The 14,952-nt window shown below is 40.1% G+C and overlaps 1 protein-coding gene across 1 annotated transcript in view; it reads left to right on the top strand.

Moving 5' to 3' along the window:
* Positions 1–14,952, top strand: part of ADAMTS6 (ADAM metallopeptidase with thrombospondin type 1 motif 6) — a 1,391,222-nt gene that overhangs the window by 928,664 nt on the left and 447,606 nt on the right. Inside the window, exon 12 of the mRNA XM_069222749.1 lies at positions 4,458–4,565. Within this exon, the coding sequence (XP_069078850.1) occupies positions 4,458–4,565 (108 nt within the window). The remainder of the gene's footprint in view (positions 1–4,457; positions 4,566–14,952) is intronic.

The raw sequence follows: 14,952 nt of genomic DNA, 5'->3' as shown, positions 1-14,952 counted from the left end.
GGTCTTAGCAATTATCCAGCATGGTTATTGCATAGAATTTCTCAAATTCCCTCCAAACATCCCACCGAAAACACACAATGGGGGTCATTCTGACCTTGGCGGTCCATGACCGCCATGGCGGAGTGCGGCGGAAGCACCGCCAACAGGCTGGCGGTGCTTCCTGGGCGATTCTGACCGCGGCGGTCGGCAGTCGACCGCCGGCCGGCCCAGCGGGACAGCCCCTTCAACAATGAAGCCGGCTCGGAATGGAGCCGGCGGAGTTGAAGGGGTGCGACGGGTGCAGTGGCACCCGTCACGATTTTCACTGTCTGCACAGCAGACAGTGAAAATCTTTGTGGGGCCCTGTTAGGGGGCCCCTGCACTGCTCATGCCAGTGCCAGTGGCATGGGCAGTGCAGGGGCCCCCAGGGGCCCCACGGCACCCGTTCCCGCCATCCTGGTTCTGGCGGTGGACACCGCCAGGAACAGGCTGGCGGGAAGGGGGTCGGAATCCCCATGGCGGTGCTGCAAGGACTAGAAGTTCAGGCATTGCTACAGAAAGAAGCAATAGAGTTAGTACCAAAACAACAAATAAACACAGGAGTTTACTCCCTGTACTTTCTGATACCCAAACAAGACAAGAGTCTGAGACCTATACTAGATCTCAGAACATTAAATACCTACAGCAAATCAGATCACTTTCACATGGTTACATTACAAGACGTAATCCCACTGCTCAAACAACAAGACTACATGACAACACTAAACCTAAAGGATGCATATTTCCATATACCAATACATCCTTCACACAGAAAGTACCTAAGGTTTGTATTCCAAGGGATACATTACCAATTCAAAGTGTTGCCATTCGGAATAACAACTGCTCCAAGAGTTTTTACAAAATGCCTAGCAGTAGTAGCTGCACATATCAGAAGGCAGCAAATACATGTGTTCCCATACCTAGACGATTGGTTAATCAAAACCAACACGCTAAGACGGTGTTCACAACACACAAAATATGTCATAGAAATCCTCCACAAACTATGTTTCTCAATCAACTACACAAAGTCACACCTTCTGCCGTGTCAAACACAGCAATACTTAGGAGCAACAATCAACACAGCAAAAGGGATTGCCACTCCAAGTCCACAAAGAGTTCACACATTTCACAATGTAATACAGACCATGTATCCAAAACAAAAGATATAAGTCAAACTGGTGATGAAACTACTAGGCATGATGTCTTCATGCATAGCCATTGTCCCAAACGCAAGGTTGCACATGCGGCCCTTACAACAGTGCCTAGCATCACAATGGTCACAAGCACAGGGTCAGCTTCTAGATCTGGTGTTGATAGACCGCCAAACATACATCTCGCTTCAATGGTGGAACAGTATAAATTTAAACCAAGGGCGGCCTTTCCAAGACCCAGTGCCACAATACGTAATAACAACAGATGCTTCCATGATAGGGTGGGGAGCACACCTCAATCAACACAGCATCCAAGGACAATGGGACATACAGCAAAAACAGTTTCACATAAATCACTTAGAACTGTTAGCGGTATTTCTAGCGCTCAAAGCATTTCAACCCATAATAAGCCACAAACACATTCTTGTCAAAACAGACAACATGACAACAATGTATTACCTAAACAAACAGGGAGGCACACACTCGACACAGTTGTGTCTCCTAACGCAGAAAATATGGCATTGGGCGATTCACAACCACATTCGCCTAATAGCACAATTTATTCCAGGAATTCAGAACCAGTTAGCAGACAATCTCTCTCGGGATCACCAACAGATCCACGAATGGGAGATTCACCCCCAAATACTAAACACTTACTTCGAAATGTGGGGAACACCACAAATAGATCTATTTGCAACAAAGGAAAACTCAAAATGCCAAAACTTCGCATCCAGGTACCCACAAGATCAGTCTCAGGGCAATGCGTTATGGATGAGCTGGTCAGGGATATTTGCTTACGTTTTTCCCCTTCTCCCACTCCTTCCATATCTAGTAAACAAATTGAGTCAAAACAAACTCAAACTCATACTAATAGCACCGACATGGGCAAGACAACCTTGGTACACAACACTACTAGACCTCTCAGTAGTACCTCATGTCAAACTACCAAACAGACCAGATCTGTTAACACAACACAAACAACAGATCAGACATCCAAATCCAGCATCGCTGAATCTAGCAATTTGGCTCCTGAAATCCTAGAATTCGGACACTTAGACCTCACACAAGAATGTATGGAGGTCATAAGACAAGCTAGGAAACCTACCACTAGACACTGCTATGCAAATAAGTGGAAAAGATTTGTTTATTACTGCCATAATAATCAAATTCAACCCTTACACGCATCTGCCAAAGATATAGTAGGATACTTCCTACAATTGCAAAAGTCAAAGCTAGCTTTCTCTTCAATAAAGATACACCTTACCGCAATTTCAGCCTACCTGCAAATTACGCACTCAACTTCATTATTTAGGATACCAGTCATAAAAGCATTCATGGAAGGCCTAAAGAGAATTATACCACCACGAACACCACCAGTTCCTTCATGGAACCTCAACATTGTCTTAACACGACTCATGGGTCCACCTTTTGAGCCCATGCACTCTTGTGAAATGCAATACTTAACATGGAAAGTTGCATTTTTGATTGCCATCCCATCTCTAAGAAGAGTGAGTGAAATTCAAGCATTTACCATACAAGAACCATTTATTCAAATACACAAGCATAAAGTAGTTCTACGGACAAATCCAAAATTTTTACCAAAAGTGATCTCACCGTTCCACTTAAATCAAACGGTAGAATTACCAGTGTTCTTCCCACAGCCAGATTCTGTAGCTGAAAGAGCACTGCATACATTAGACATCAAAAGAGCGCTAATGTACTACATTGACAGAACAAAACTAATTCGAAAAACAAAACAACTATTTATTGCTTTCCAAAAACCTCATACAGGGAATCCAATTTCTAAACAAGGCATTGCTAGATGGATAGTTAAGTGTATTCAAACCTGCTATCTTAAAGCAAAGAGAGAGCTGCCTATTACACCAAAGGCACACTCAACCAGAAAAAAAGGTGCTACCATGGCCTTTCTGGGAAATATTCCAATGAACGAAATATGTAAGGCAGCAACATGGTCTACGCCTCATACATTTACCAAACACTACTGTGTAGATGTGTTAACTGCACAACAGGCCACAGTAGGTCAAGCTGTACTACGAACATTATTTCAAACAACTTCAACTCCTATAGGCTGAACCACCGCTTTTGGGGAGATAACTGCTTACTAGTCTATGCACAGCATGTGTATCTGCAGCTACACATGCCATCGAACGGAAAATGTCACTTACCCAGTGTACATCTGTTCGTGGCATTAGTCGCTGCAGATTCACATGCGCCCACCCGCCTCCCCAGGAGCCTGTAGCCGTTTAGAAGTTGATCTTGAACATTTGTAAATTTGTAAATATATTACTTTAAACTTCATTATGTACATACGTATTCACTCCATTGCATGGGCACTATTACTAGCATACACAACTCCTACCTCACCCTCTGCGGGGAAAACAATCTAAGATGGAGTCGACGCCCATGCGCAATGGAGTCGAAATGGGAGGAGTCCCTCGGTCTCGTGACTCGAAAAAAGACTTCTTCGAAGAAAAACAACTTGTAACACTCCGAGCCCACCACCAGATGGCGGGATGTGCACAGCATGTGAATCTGCAGCGACTAATGCCACGAACAGATGTACACTGGGTAAGTGACATTTTCCATATAGATATATATATATAATTATATATATATATATAATACACAAGCATATTTTTATATAATTCTTTGTGGAGTCCCTTTTGTAGTATATTTATTGTGCTATTGGTGTGATGGTGTGATTTTGTTGCACAAATGCTTTACACATTGCCTCTGAGGATCAACCTGAATGCTCTGGGCCAGCTACCAGGGGATGAGCTCAGGTTATTTTTGGTGTGTAACCTACTTGCCCTGACTAGAGTGGTGGGTTCTGCCTGGCTTAGGTGCATACCCTAGCCAACCAGAAACCCCATTTCTAACACAGAATAACCAGTAGTCAGATCTATGTACTACCATAAAAAAAGACTTGATCATTCTGTACAGGTTAGTGACAATTCCTTTACAGCACTGCCATATGCTCTCCTTCTCACTCACTCCCTATTTGAACATATCAGTTTGGGTTTAGTGTTGTCTTTGATCTTCACCTTTCATGTACTGGGCGAGCGAGTACCGGTGTTTCGTGATCCAATAAGAATGCTGGAAAAGTCCTAAGCATATGTTCACCTGCGATGTCCTAACTCAGTGATTAATATCTGGTACAGTGGTCCATTTCATAATGCTTTGTTTCTTTGATAATGCATAGTAGCAGAAGTGTAAACATATTTGAAACTGTTATTCTGATCAACTTGCTTCTGCCTTCTTTCCTAGGAAGTGTGTAGAGAGCTCTGGTGTCTGAGTAAAAGTAACCGCTGCGTTACCAACAGCATTCCTGCTGCCGAGGGGACTCTTTGTCAGACGGGGAACATCGAAAAGGGGGCAAGTTCCATTTTTCATTCTTATAAAAGTAATTCCATGATTAGACAGACAAATAACAGTAAGAAACTCGAAGTCTATCCCTGTGATACCGTTGCACAATGACAAATGCAAACATGTATGTTTATGCTCCTTCCTGTATTGAGGAACGTCATATATGTGTGCCGCCGCATAGAGAAAGTCTGACTGTCTGCTGGCTTTGGAAGGATATGCGATAGAGGGGTATTTACAGACATATGCATGGAGGTGGGTGGGTAGTAGAGGTGAGTGAGCCAACAAATTAGCTGGGAGACCCGAACTGATAGACAGATATGGCTCTTAGAGCCTGTGCATTGCCCACCAGCTGAGCCTTGAATACATTTTTTTAGCATGCAACCAACATCAAATTAGAATGTGATAAGCTGCCTTCCAAATTCCAAGAAGCGTAGTTTTGAACACGCAAAAGTGTTTCACCGTAGCACATCACAATAAATATCTGCATTGAGAAGTATTTATTAAAAGTAAAACTCTTTGAACATGCACTAAGGAACATTTTTGCCCCCTCCCCCCATTACAATGCTATTTATCAGTGAACTAAGAGGCAAGTCATTTGTCACCTGTATCTTATATATGGAACAGATTCCTTTCATAGATAAAGCAACATAATAGGCTATTAACCAAAACATAGGAGAGGTTTTTGTACAGTGCATATTCTGAATTTACTTATTGGAAGGGAAGGTGGTCTCATATGTGAACCAAAAAGAGGCTCAATGAAATAAAGTATTTGCCTAGGACCACACAATTTGGTTCAAGCAGGGAAGCCAGGATTGATCCCAGATTAGATGGGTATTTCTTATGACATCAAAGATTAATGTTTTCCTTTTAATTCTTGGATGGTGAGATTAGAACATGAGTGACAGGCAGAATTCACTAATTCTGGCAAGTTTTCTTAGCCAAAAACATGACAAACGACTCGAGTCTGCTGCAGCGCCACGGAATCCTAGCTATTATTTATACCATATAGTGGATTCTGCGCTAGAGGTCAATGGATCGAAGCGACGTAGATTTGATGGGATGTCATCAATGAGAAATGTAAGCATCAACAATAATAGACATAATCAAAGATATTGAACCTCAGACAGTAACCACACCAGATTGTTAGGAAGAATTATAAAATGTATTTCCCTAGATTAACAACGCTAATGTTACGAAAATAACTCTTAAACACAAATGATAAGCATATAGAATCAATAGTGGTTGATTAGAACGTCTTATATATCTATGTTTATTCAAAATAACCAAACAAATAATCTCCAAAAGAATTACACTTATTAATAATACCAGAACTGGTGATAATGGCAAAGTATACATTAGTACAACACTCAAAAGATGTCAGTGTAAATCCTGATCAGAGTTTATACCCTCACTAGCCACAAATTAGCATTAACATGTTGGACTTCATGTAAAAAGATTTTAGAAACACAAATTTAGAAAAGCTCTTTAACTCGGGTTATTATAAAAACTATTATTAATATGCATCAATCAAATTATAAGTTGCAGCTGGTACCTGGAAAGCAAAAGAGACACATATATCATTACAATGTCATACATTACCCCAAACGATAGCAACAAGCAGTCTACTTCAGCAAGGGGACACCATCAGGTATGTCTTCAGAAGAATCGGGCCTAACAACAGCTAAACCCACAATGCTAATACGACTAGAACCATCAGCAGGAACTCTAGAATCTAACGACTTCAATTTCTCCAGCTAAAATCTGCAATTTCTGCCTAAAGAAAATCCTACTCAAGTTGTTATACTAATCTCTAAAAAACGTATGATTGGTCAGTTCATTGGGTGGTTACGCTTCAGCCAATAGAAAAAGGAATTGATAACCTAAAATACGTCAACATTACATTAACTAAAACATTTTCTCAACAGTAGCTTTTCCTCTTCCATCTCATCTGTAGCACCATTGTTCCATCTCGACTAAACTTCTCTTCTGAGGAAGAAACTTTTACTCTTGTAGCTTTCACTTCCATCCTCGAGGAAGAAACCACTTATTAGTAACATTCTCAAACAATGGAACATTCAACTTATGAAATGCTCAGTAAAAACATGGCCTTGTAAGACATAATGGAGCAACCCACTAGGGGTAGCTGTGGACACATCCATTAAAACATTGAATACACTTTTATGTAAGCATTGGATTATGGAAAATAACCACAACATTTAGTTAGAATTTTGTCAGTTAGGAACAGAAAATGAACTGTGGCAACTACTTCAAAAGTTACCCGTTTTACACGTTAATTCATTATACATTTAGTATACGAAAATCATTAATAAACATATTAGAAAATTCACACTCTCACAAGTGCATTACAACGGACATAGACTACATCAATCCTTTTTTTCAGTACAAGGACATTTGCTTGGATTCTGAGCCGAGACTGGGACTCAAGCCTAGTTCCCCATTGTTGCATGGTCAGCTGCTGTAAGCACAAGCCCACATTACGTCCTGTAAAAACATGGCTTGTTTTGGGCTTGTGAATTTGAGCCACGCAAAGTCAGAGCCAGTCTTCAGTCTCAAGCTTTCAGTGGCACACCTTTCTCTATAATGAGCAGGAAGAGTTGAGCCAATTGTCTGGCTTGGCACTAAGATCCTGTGCACGAGCAACGTAAAAATATGATAAAGTCTCTTCAAAATTCTAAACAAGTGTGTTTCTTTAGCATGCAGAAGCGTTTAACCTTAGTACATCAGGTTTATCACTGCACTAAAAGATATTTATTAAAAGTGACTGTGAAAGATTTTGCACATAAAACATTTGTGCCAGCTCCCTCAGCGACTACAGTGGCAATATTGAACGAAGAGGGAAGTCAGTTGTCATATGTACCTTATATATGGCCTAGACTCTTTACATGTGTGACGAAACATTGTAGTCCAGGGTTCGCCATCGAGTAGCTCAGCAGCTGCTGGTAGCTCTCCAGCTACCTATGATTACCTCCCCTTTGCGTAACTCAACCTAGTAAATGAAATGCTCTTGAATGGTTGAATTAGGTATGTTTCCATAATTAAAAAGGGTGCATTTAAAAATAAAGCATGTGCCTTTTCAGAACTGATTAGTTGATGTTTTTAGGAAAATGTATTTAAGGCTGATATTTTAAAGGCAATTCATGCTGTGTTATTATTTATGTTGTTTTTTAGGGGCCAGGCCATTGTATATATCAGTGCTAAAAAAAGTTGAGGCAGTGAAAATTGAAATGCCTTTTTATTTTTTTATTTTTTTTATTTCTGATGCCCTCGCCTGATGCACTGAGGTGTTAACTGCTACTAATCATACATGCAGTGGTCACTAAGGAAATCTTGTCAGAAGTAGTCACTGTTGTAACACTGATAATTTACACTTGGTGATTTTCATTATACGTAAGTAGCTCTTATTATAGAAAATATTGGCGATCCCTAGAATAGTCTAGTAAATCAAACACAACAGGTGTTTGTACAGCGCACATTCTGAACTATTTGAAGGTGCTCTCACATGTGATAAGGAGGACGCTCAATAGAATAAAATATTTGCCTAAGATCACACAATTTGGTCAAGTGGAAAGCCAGGATTGATCCCAGGTTTTCTGATTTCACATTGTGGAATTTTGGCCACTATATGATTTTCTTTCTTGCTCCTTTTTTCTTTTACATTAAAGGTCATTTCTGTATATATAAGCTTGGAGTGTGGGTGGCAGGCAGAAGCCACATCAAAGCTTGGTTTGTTTTAGGCTCCAGTGACCTTGAGCTGAGCCAGAACCAGATAGGACTGGACATGGCAAGGCTGCGATTTTTTTAATGTGTTTTTGTAAATATATCTTGGCATTCAACTTTGAAAATATAAATTAAACATGCTGCCATCTAGAGGTGGTGTGCAATGTGATTGAAAAAAGTAAATACAAGAATACCCATTACAAAAATAAAAGAATTCAAAAGAGAAATGAGAGCAGGGATTGAGCCATCTGCCCAGGCACTGATATGGGCTACTCTTTAGGTGGGAATGCACAAGAAAAAGACCCAGATTCAAGACAGTCAATGGCATAGAACACACATTATTTAGAGCAACTGCACTACTAAACTAGTTTTAGTTAAGTACCATTTGTTAAAACAAATACTCTTGAAAACACCATGGATAGCCAATATATGCCAATGCTGGAATGTAATATGCTATTCATTAGCAGAGAGAGGGGAAGGGCACCATGACCTATTCAAGCCAACCCCTCTTGTGAGTCATGGCCCGTCCTCACACTCAACAATAATAAATAACTCAATATGCTTTTTACTTGTGCATTTATAGTATTTATTCCATGGCACTGAAAATTAATGTGGTCTATAGGGGTGAGGAATTCCTATAGCCCAACTCCCAGGACACATAGTTTGGGGTCCAGGACAACACATTTTCATTTTTGCCCTAGGGACAAGTAGGTACAACCCCTTGCAGCACAAACCCTTTCGCTGCCAGTTTACAGTGAAGGGAACTGTCTGCAGTTGAGGTAATATGTGAACATATGTTAATGTTGTTCGAAACTTATATTTATGGTTCATTAATGCAAAGCCTTTATTATTAGGTTGAGCACTCTAAATAATATTGTAAGGCCACACTGCACTACTGACAGTTGTTCCAGTGAGGGGAAAAAAAAGTGTACGCACGATTGAAAAGTTTAACAATATGAGACCACTTATAATCATGCTCTCTGATTAGATGCAGATGTTTAAATTTTTTGCAGAAGCCTGTAAGCAAGATTGATGTCCTTTGATTTCAAAATAAAATGTTCAGAAAAAATGCAAGTAGCAAAAATAAGGTTTTGATAAATTACTGCAAAATGGTAGGTGCTATTTCCTTGAAGCAGCATTTACTAAAATTTGTTGATGGAAAGTCAGTGTAACCATTTTCAAAAAGATTATGGGATACGTGAAAATAAAAAAGCACTGGCAAAGCCAACCGATCAGTCATTAATTGGCATTTTTTGGCTTTTGTCAATGCATGTCTTGTTTTGACATGGCTTTTGTAACACTTTATTGTTATGGGAGCTGACAGGCCCTCACCATTGTAGCAAACATTGGCAAAAAGCAAGTTATTTTGGTTTAAAAAAGCACACATTGCCACAGTGGTTCCTGGAACTGAACAAAACTACTTTGTGTGCCAATATGCTCCTTGTGGAAGAGCAGAATGCAATCGCTCACAGTAAAGCCTGCTGGTAGATGGATAGAGAGAGATATAGATTTTTAATTAAAACAATATGTCTTGGTTAATGCCAGACCTAATTGGTGGCCCAATTCTTAAAGAAAATCACAAAAGTGCACCCATGATATATGTCTTTACATAAGTGGCTTTCATGAATTCACAGAAATGTACAGAAGTAGACCAGGAAATCATACTATTTGTGAACTGTATTTTAGTATGATCAAATATGCATGAGCAGATTTGCTCATGCAAAAATCAGTTGAATGTTTACAATTCACTTTCCCTCCAACCACTTTTTTCCCCAATCCCTACTTCTGCCCTTGTCAGGAGTGAATTTCCAACCTTTCTCAGTATGGGAATAGATTAGAAAAGAGCTGGTGAAAATCCTTAAAACATGCCAGTTAGTACGTTTTTGCACAGACTCAAAGGCATTCCTGCCCTGGAACTATTACTTACTGCTTCCTCCAGCACCAGTATGTAGATCTGCGATAAGGTGGCAAAATGGAAAGATTGCTATAGTAGGGCTTGAAATTGCTAATATTCAAGCCCTACTATAGTATTAGCCCTGGCATAATCAGAGGGGCTTTTATAAAAACTCTTACATAATGAGATTGCTGCCGTAATGTATTGCTGCACTGCATGGCACCAAAGGGACAAGTACACTTTTTTAATAGTGCACGTAGATTTAGGAAGCGACTTGTCCCATAGGCAAGTAGATATTTTATTAAATTCCACACCCCTGGGACCAATAAGTTAGACCAACTACACTAATGAACACACATATATACATTTACTACCGTGCAAAGCTCTAATTAAAGCCTCATCCCATAGTACTGCACAATTGACATTAGAAAAACCAATTACTGCCACACGGATTGCATGTAACAGTTACTTTACAGTGGGGGACAACCCTCCTGATAGTCATGAGGCCTTTTCAATGAAATGTTATCTTATTGCCTGAATTTAACCCCTTGAATATTGGTTATGGCTAAGTATATTTTGAAAAAAACAAATACACATGACAAAATGTCATGGCCTACACCATATATGCAGGGGAAAGGCACCACGACCCACTAGAGTGCTGGCCCCTCCCCACGCTCAACAGTGGTAAAAGGGATGAGGAGTGGCACAAGAAATGGTCTCCATCTAAGGTCCTAAAATACCTTTAGACTGTAATGCCTATTTGGTCCTCGCAACCGCCTAAAAGGAAAATTGATGTCCTGCTTCAGAGTGAAAACCCACAGGCAGCAAACTTTGCAAACTAGGAGCAAAAAGCATAGTGTTTGCAAGAAATACTGGAAGCCCCCAATTGCACTTACCTTTAGTTGGCATCCCCTGTATCGTCATCACATTCTGTTTTTGTTGTCTAGTTTCAGTTGGACTCTTCATGCAGAATACTGTTGAATGTACAGCACCTCTAGTATGAGATGCTCCTGCTGCCATAAAAATGTCCCCTGTACAGTGCTCCACTGATTAACGCGCCAAGTGATATTACTGGCATTGAAACCTGTGACCTGAAAGATGTTTAGATACGAATTACTACAGCAGACACTGAACCTTTGCCCACTGATGTACCCAACGCACAGTGATAATATAAATTTCAATGGCTTCAAGAATCTTGCTTACTTTTCAGAATATTCCATAATGTTTCCCTCCATCCTTCCGATACCAACACACCTAGCAGCCAAAGCCTTTACCTTCCCAAGGTCTCTATTCTGTCCTCAAACTCCAACTCGATGCACCATCTTTTTAGTTCAGTCTCATCAGAGTGAGGTTTGTGAAATACCAGATTTACTTCAACCATCTCATTTTCACTAAAATATTCTTCAGTTGCATACAGTATGTACTTAAAAGTAATGTTATTTGCAAACTCCACCAAAAGCCAGTTTGACCTTCTTGTTTCCCAATCTCCAATAGAAAAGGAACCCTTACTTTAGAACAGAGCCAGAACACGGAGCTCTGTACTCTGCTCCCTTGTCATGTTCCCCAGAGTCTCCCTCTTCACAACAATAACTCGCTGCCCGATATCTCTCGTAAGGCCATAGCAAACAATGGAACATAATACTTGCTTGTCTAATTCCTTAAAAAGTTCACTTTCTGCAGTTAAGAATCAGTTGATAAAGCCCTCTGCAGATGTCATTCTTGCGGAAACTACAGCACTGTTCATTCTTGGCTTTGTGCATGACCATCAAGCCTCTTCTCCCAGACTGGGTTTACGCTAACAATGACCACTATCATCTGTCACGTTAGCTGACTCCTGACGTATTCGCTATGCTAGTTTCAACAGAGATTATTCTGCATTTCGACCTGCAATCTGATGTTTAAATAAAGAGAATAGGGGCTTTGGTCGGCTGTCAACGTTGATTAATCCTTGCTGACGGTTTCATTCAGGGCTTCTGACCTGGTGCCATGTCTGTGCTTTTTCTCCCTGCTGAGTTTGGCAACGTTGAAGCACTGTGCTAAAGATATGCAGCAACTGCGTCATTCGCAAAATAGGGGAATTTCTCATTATTTTGTTAATTGGCGGCTTCCCACTGCAAGACAAATGTATGAAAATGAACATGTCGAATTTGCATATTTACATGTGGTTAATTTACAAAGATGTTCAAAGAGAAAATAAGAGACTGAAAAGCTGAAGAAATCTTAAGAGCAATGTGTATAACCGAGACAAGTGGGCCGAGGGCTACCATGGCTGAGCTTTGGCAAAGCAAACAAGCATTTGCTAATGCGTACACTATTAGCCCATTAGAGTAAGACACATTGGAGGGAGCCAGCAGAAATTAACAGAAAAGCTGTAGTTGTAAAGTAGTCCATAATGCAGGTCAATGCAAACATTGAGGTGGAAGGATACTTCAGAAAGGCCACTAGAATTAGTTGAGATATTAACAGTCCACTAGGCTGAGCCACAATGTGAGTGACGACATCTCAAGTCAATGGTGGAAAGAGGCTGGTCGGAGAAAGTCAGTGGTTGAAGGGGTCAACCAAAAGCCCACTCTATTTATATTGTAAGCAAATAGGTTTGTTTGACATCTGTATTTCCAAAACCCAGACCCACAAATGGTTGCACAAGGGCCCTCTATTTCTGTACTACTCTGGCAAAGGATAACAAGATTACCTTTCTCCATGTTACATGCCAGAGCTGCAGTGTAATATCACTGCAAGTCCACTTTGTGATGCAAGCACAAAGCAATATGGTGCATATTATCACTTAACATTGGCGTACCAGGCTGTAATATACCATTTAATTCCTTTGTACACTTGAACCTAGAGGGATAGAACAGTCAAGGCACCATTTGCTTTTAAATTTACTGTGGTAAGTGCTTTATTCATTATACCCCAGCATAATGTTGCTATACAAAAGTTAAATTCCTGCTGATGTTGGTTATTCCTAGTCAACAGGGCTCTTGTTATGAATTTGTCAAGCACACAATTCTAATTCGTATGTATTAAACCATGCCCTTACATGTGCCACTCCTCTTGTTGACGTTCTTATACAGTTTACCTAGCCATTCCAAATATGTAGCCTCAACCATTTTCATCCCATTTAAAATACTGCTGAAACACTAGTGTATCGAAATATAGACCTGTTTTCTGTTGTTTTGGAAACATCAGTTTGCCTGCAATGGGTCATCCTGTGAAAATGGCATTCCAGGTGTTACAAGGATCTCACTCCCATGTTCATTAAAGGATCCATTACTTGGACTGCAATTGGCCTTGCTTGTTGTTATTGGAAGTGGAATTCTGCTGTCCTCGACATAATGTGGAGATGAACCAAAAACACCCTAACCTAAGCTAGTCCTTGTGCAATGCAGAGTCAAACAAAACTAGCAATGTCACAATAACACCACCAATTCACAAAGAGCAGTAAATTGATGACCATCAACAATTCACTATGTACAGTGAATTGGTACTAGCAATGTCACAATGACACCACAAATTCACTTTGTACAGTAACAATAAATGATGCAGTCTTGGCATGTTGTTAAAATATTTGATGAGGCCGCCAAATCAATTAACTGTTTGAAGCAAAAGAACATGGACCACATATAAAAGAAGGCATACTTCCCAACAAATCAGAATGGCATCTGAGGTGGACATTGAAGTCCAGTAATGTTCTAGGTGTCCTTGGCATTTTCAAAACATCCATTGTCCATTTTAGCAGACTCCAACTGGAATATCAGTAAATTAATCACCACACAATCAAAGCAGTTGGGGAGCTGAAAGATCTGCAACCTGGTTAGTCCAACAATCCTCTACCTCTACCAATATGGATGTGATAGTTGGGTACCAAATGATTACTAAGGTATCTTTTCAGGATTCAGTAGAGCAGTGGTTCCCAACCTGTGGTCCGGGGACCCCTGGGGGTCCGCGAGAGCCTAGAAAATTAAAAAATATTAACTAATATTGACAAATTAGGTCCCCAGCTTCCAGTAATGACTCAGACGGGGGTCCCCGGATTCCCATGATTCAGTGGGGGTCCCTGGGTTCCATTATTGTTAAAGTGGGGGTCCACAGGAATCAAAAGGTTGGGTTTCATTATGAGCAGAAGTCAGTATGCACAAAATATACATGTCAAATGAGTTGGTTAGGAACAGCAGCTGCTCATCAATAACCATTAAGCAGTGGTTATTGTTGCTTTTTCCAGAAATGCCTTCATTAATCATCTTAAAGCAAGCACTGCACATGGACAATAGAATGTAAAATCCTTTGAAAAGCAGTGGTCACATAATTTCCTCCATATACGTAATTTGCACTAGAGAATGCTGGAATATGGCAGTCTTAATTCTTTAGGCAAAAAATCATCCGATGGAAATTACACTCATGATGGAGTAAAAGAAATTAGAAAAACAAAGTACAAATTACATTACAGGTTTATTCATTGTCATGTTGGAGATAAAGTTTCAACTGTAAAACCAAGTGATCTGTATTTCAATCCCAGGTTCCCTATGTGATCCAATGGTGTTATCCTAGGAACTTATCTTTTAATCACAAAGTTCCTATGTCTATCAAATATGGCAGTGGTTAGAAACACCCTAAGCACCAGTTTATTGAAATTGGGTTCTACTACTTAATATTGACACCAACGATATACTGGCATACTAATATCAAGGATAAAATATTACAGGACAAAATATTGGAAGGTAAGGGAAAATATGAAAGTACAGATTTACTATTCCTAACTCAACA

Source organism: Pleurodeles waltl, chromosome 1_1 (genome assembly GCF_031143425.1).
Source record: "Pleurodeles waltl isolate 20211129_DDA chromosome 1_1, aPleWal1.hap1.20221129, whole genome shotgun sequence".
NCBI lineage: Eukaryota > Metazoa > Chordata > Amphibia > Caudata > Salamandridae > Pleurodeles > Pleurodeles waltl.
The sequence above is the reverse complement of the archived record's forward strand: the minus strand, read 5'-3'. Positions and strand labels throughout refer to the sequence as shown.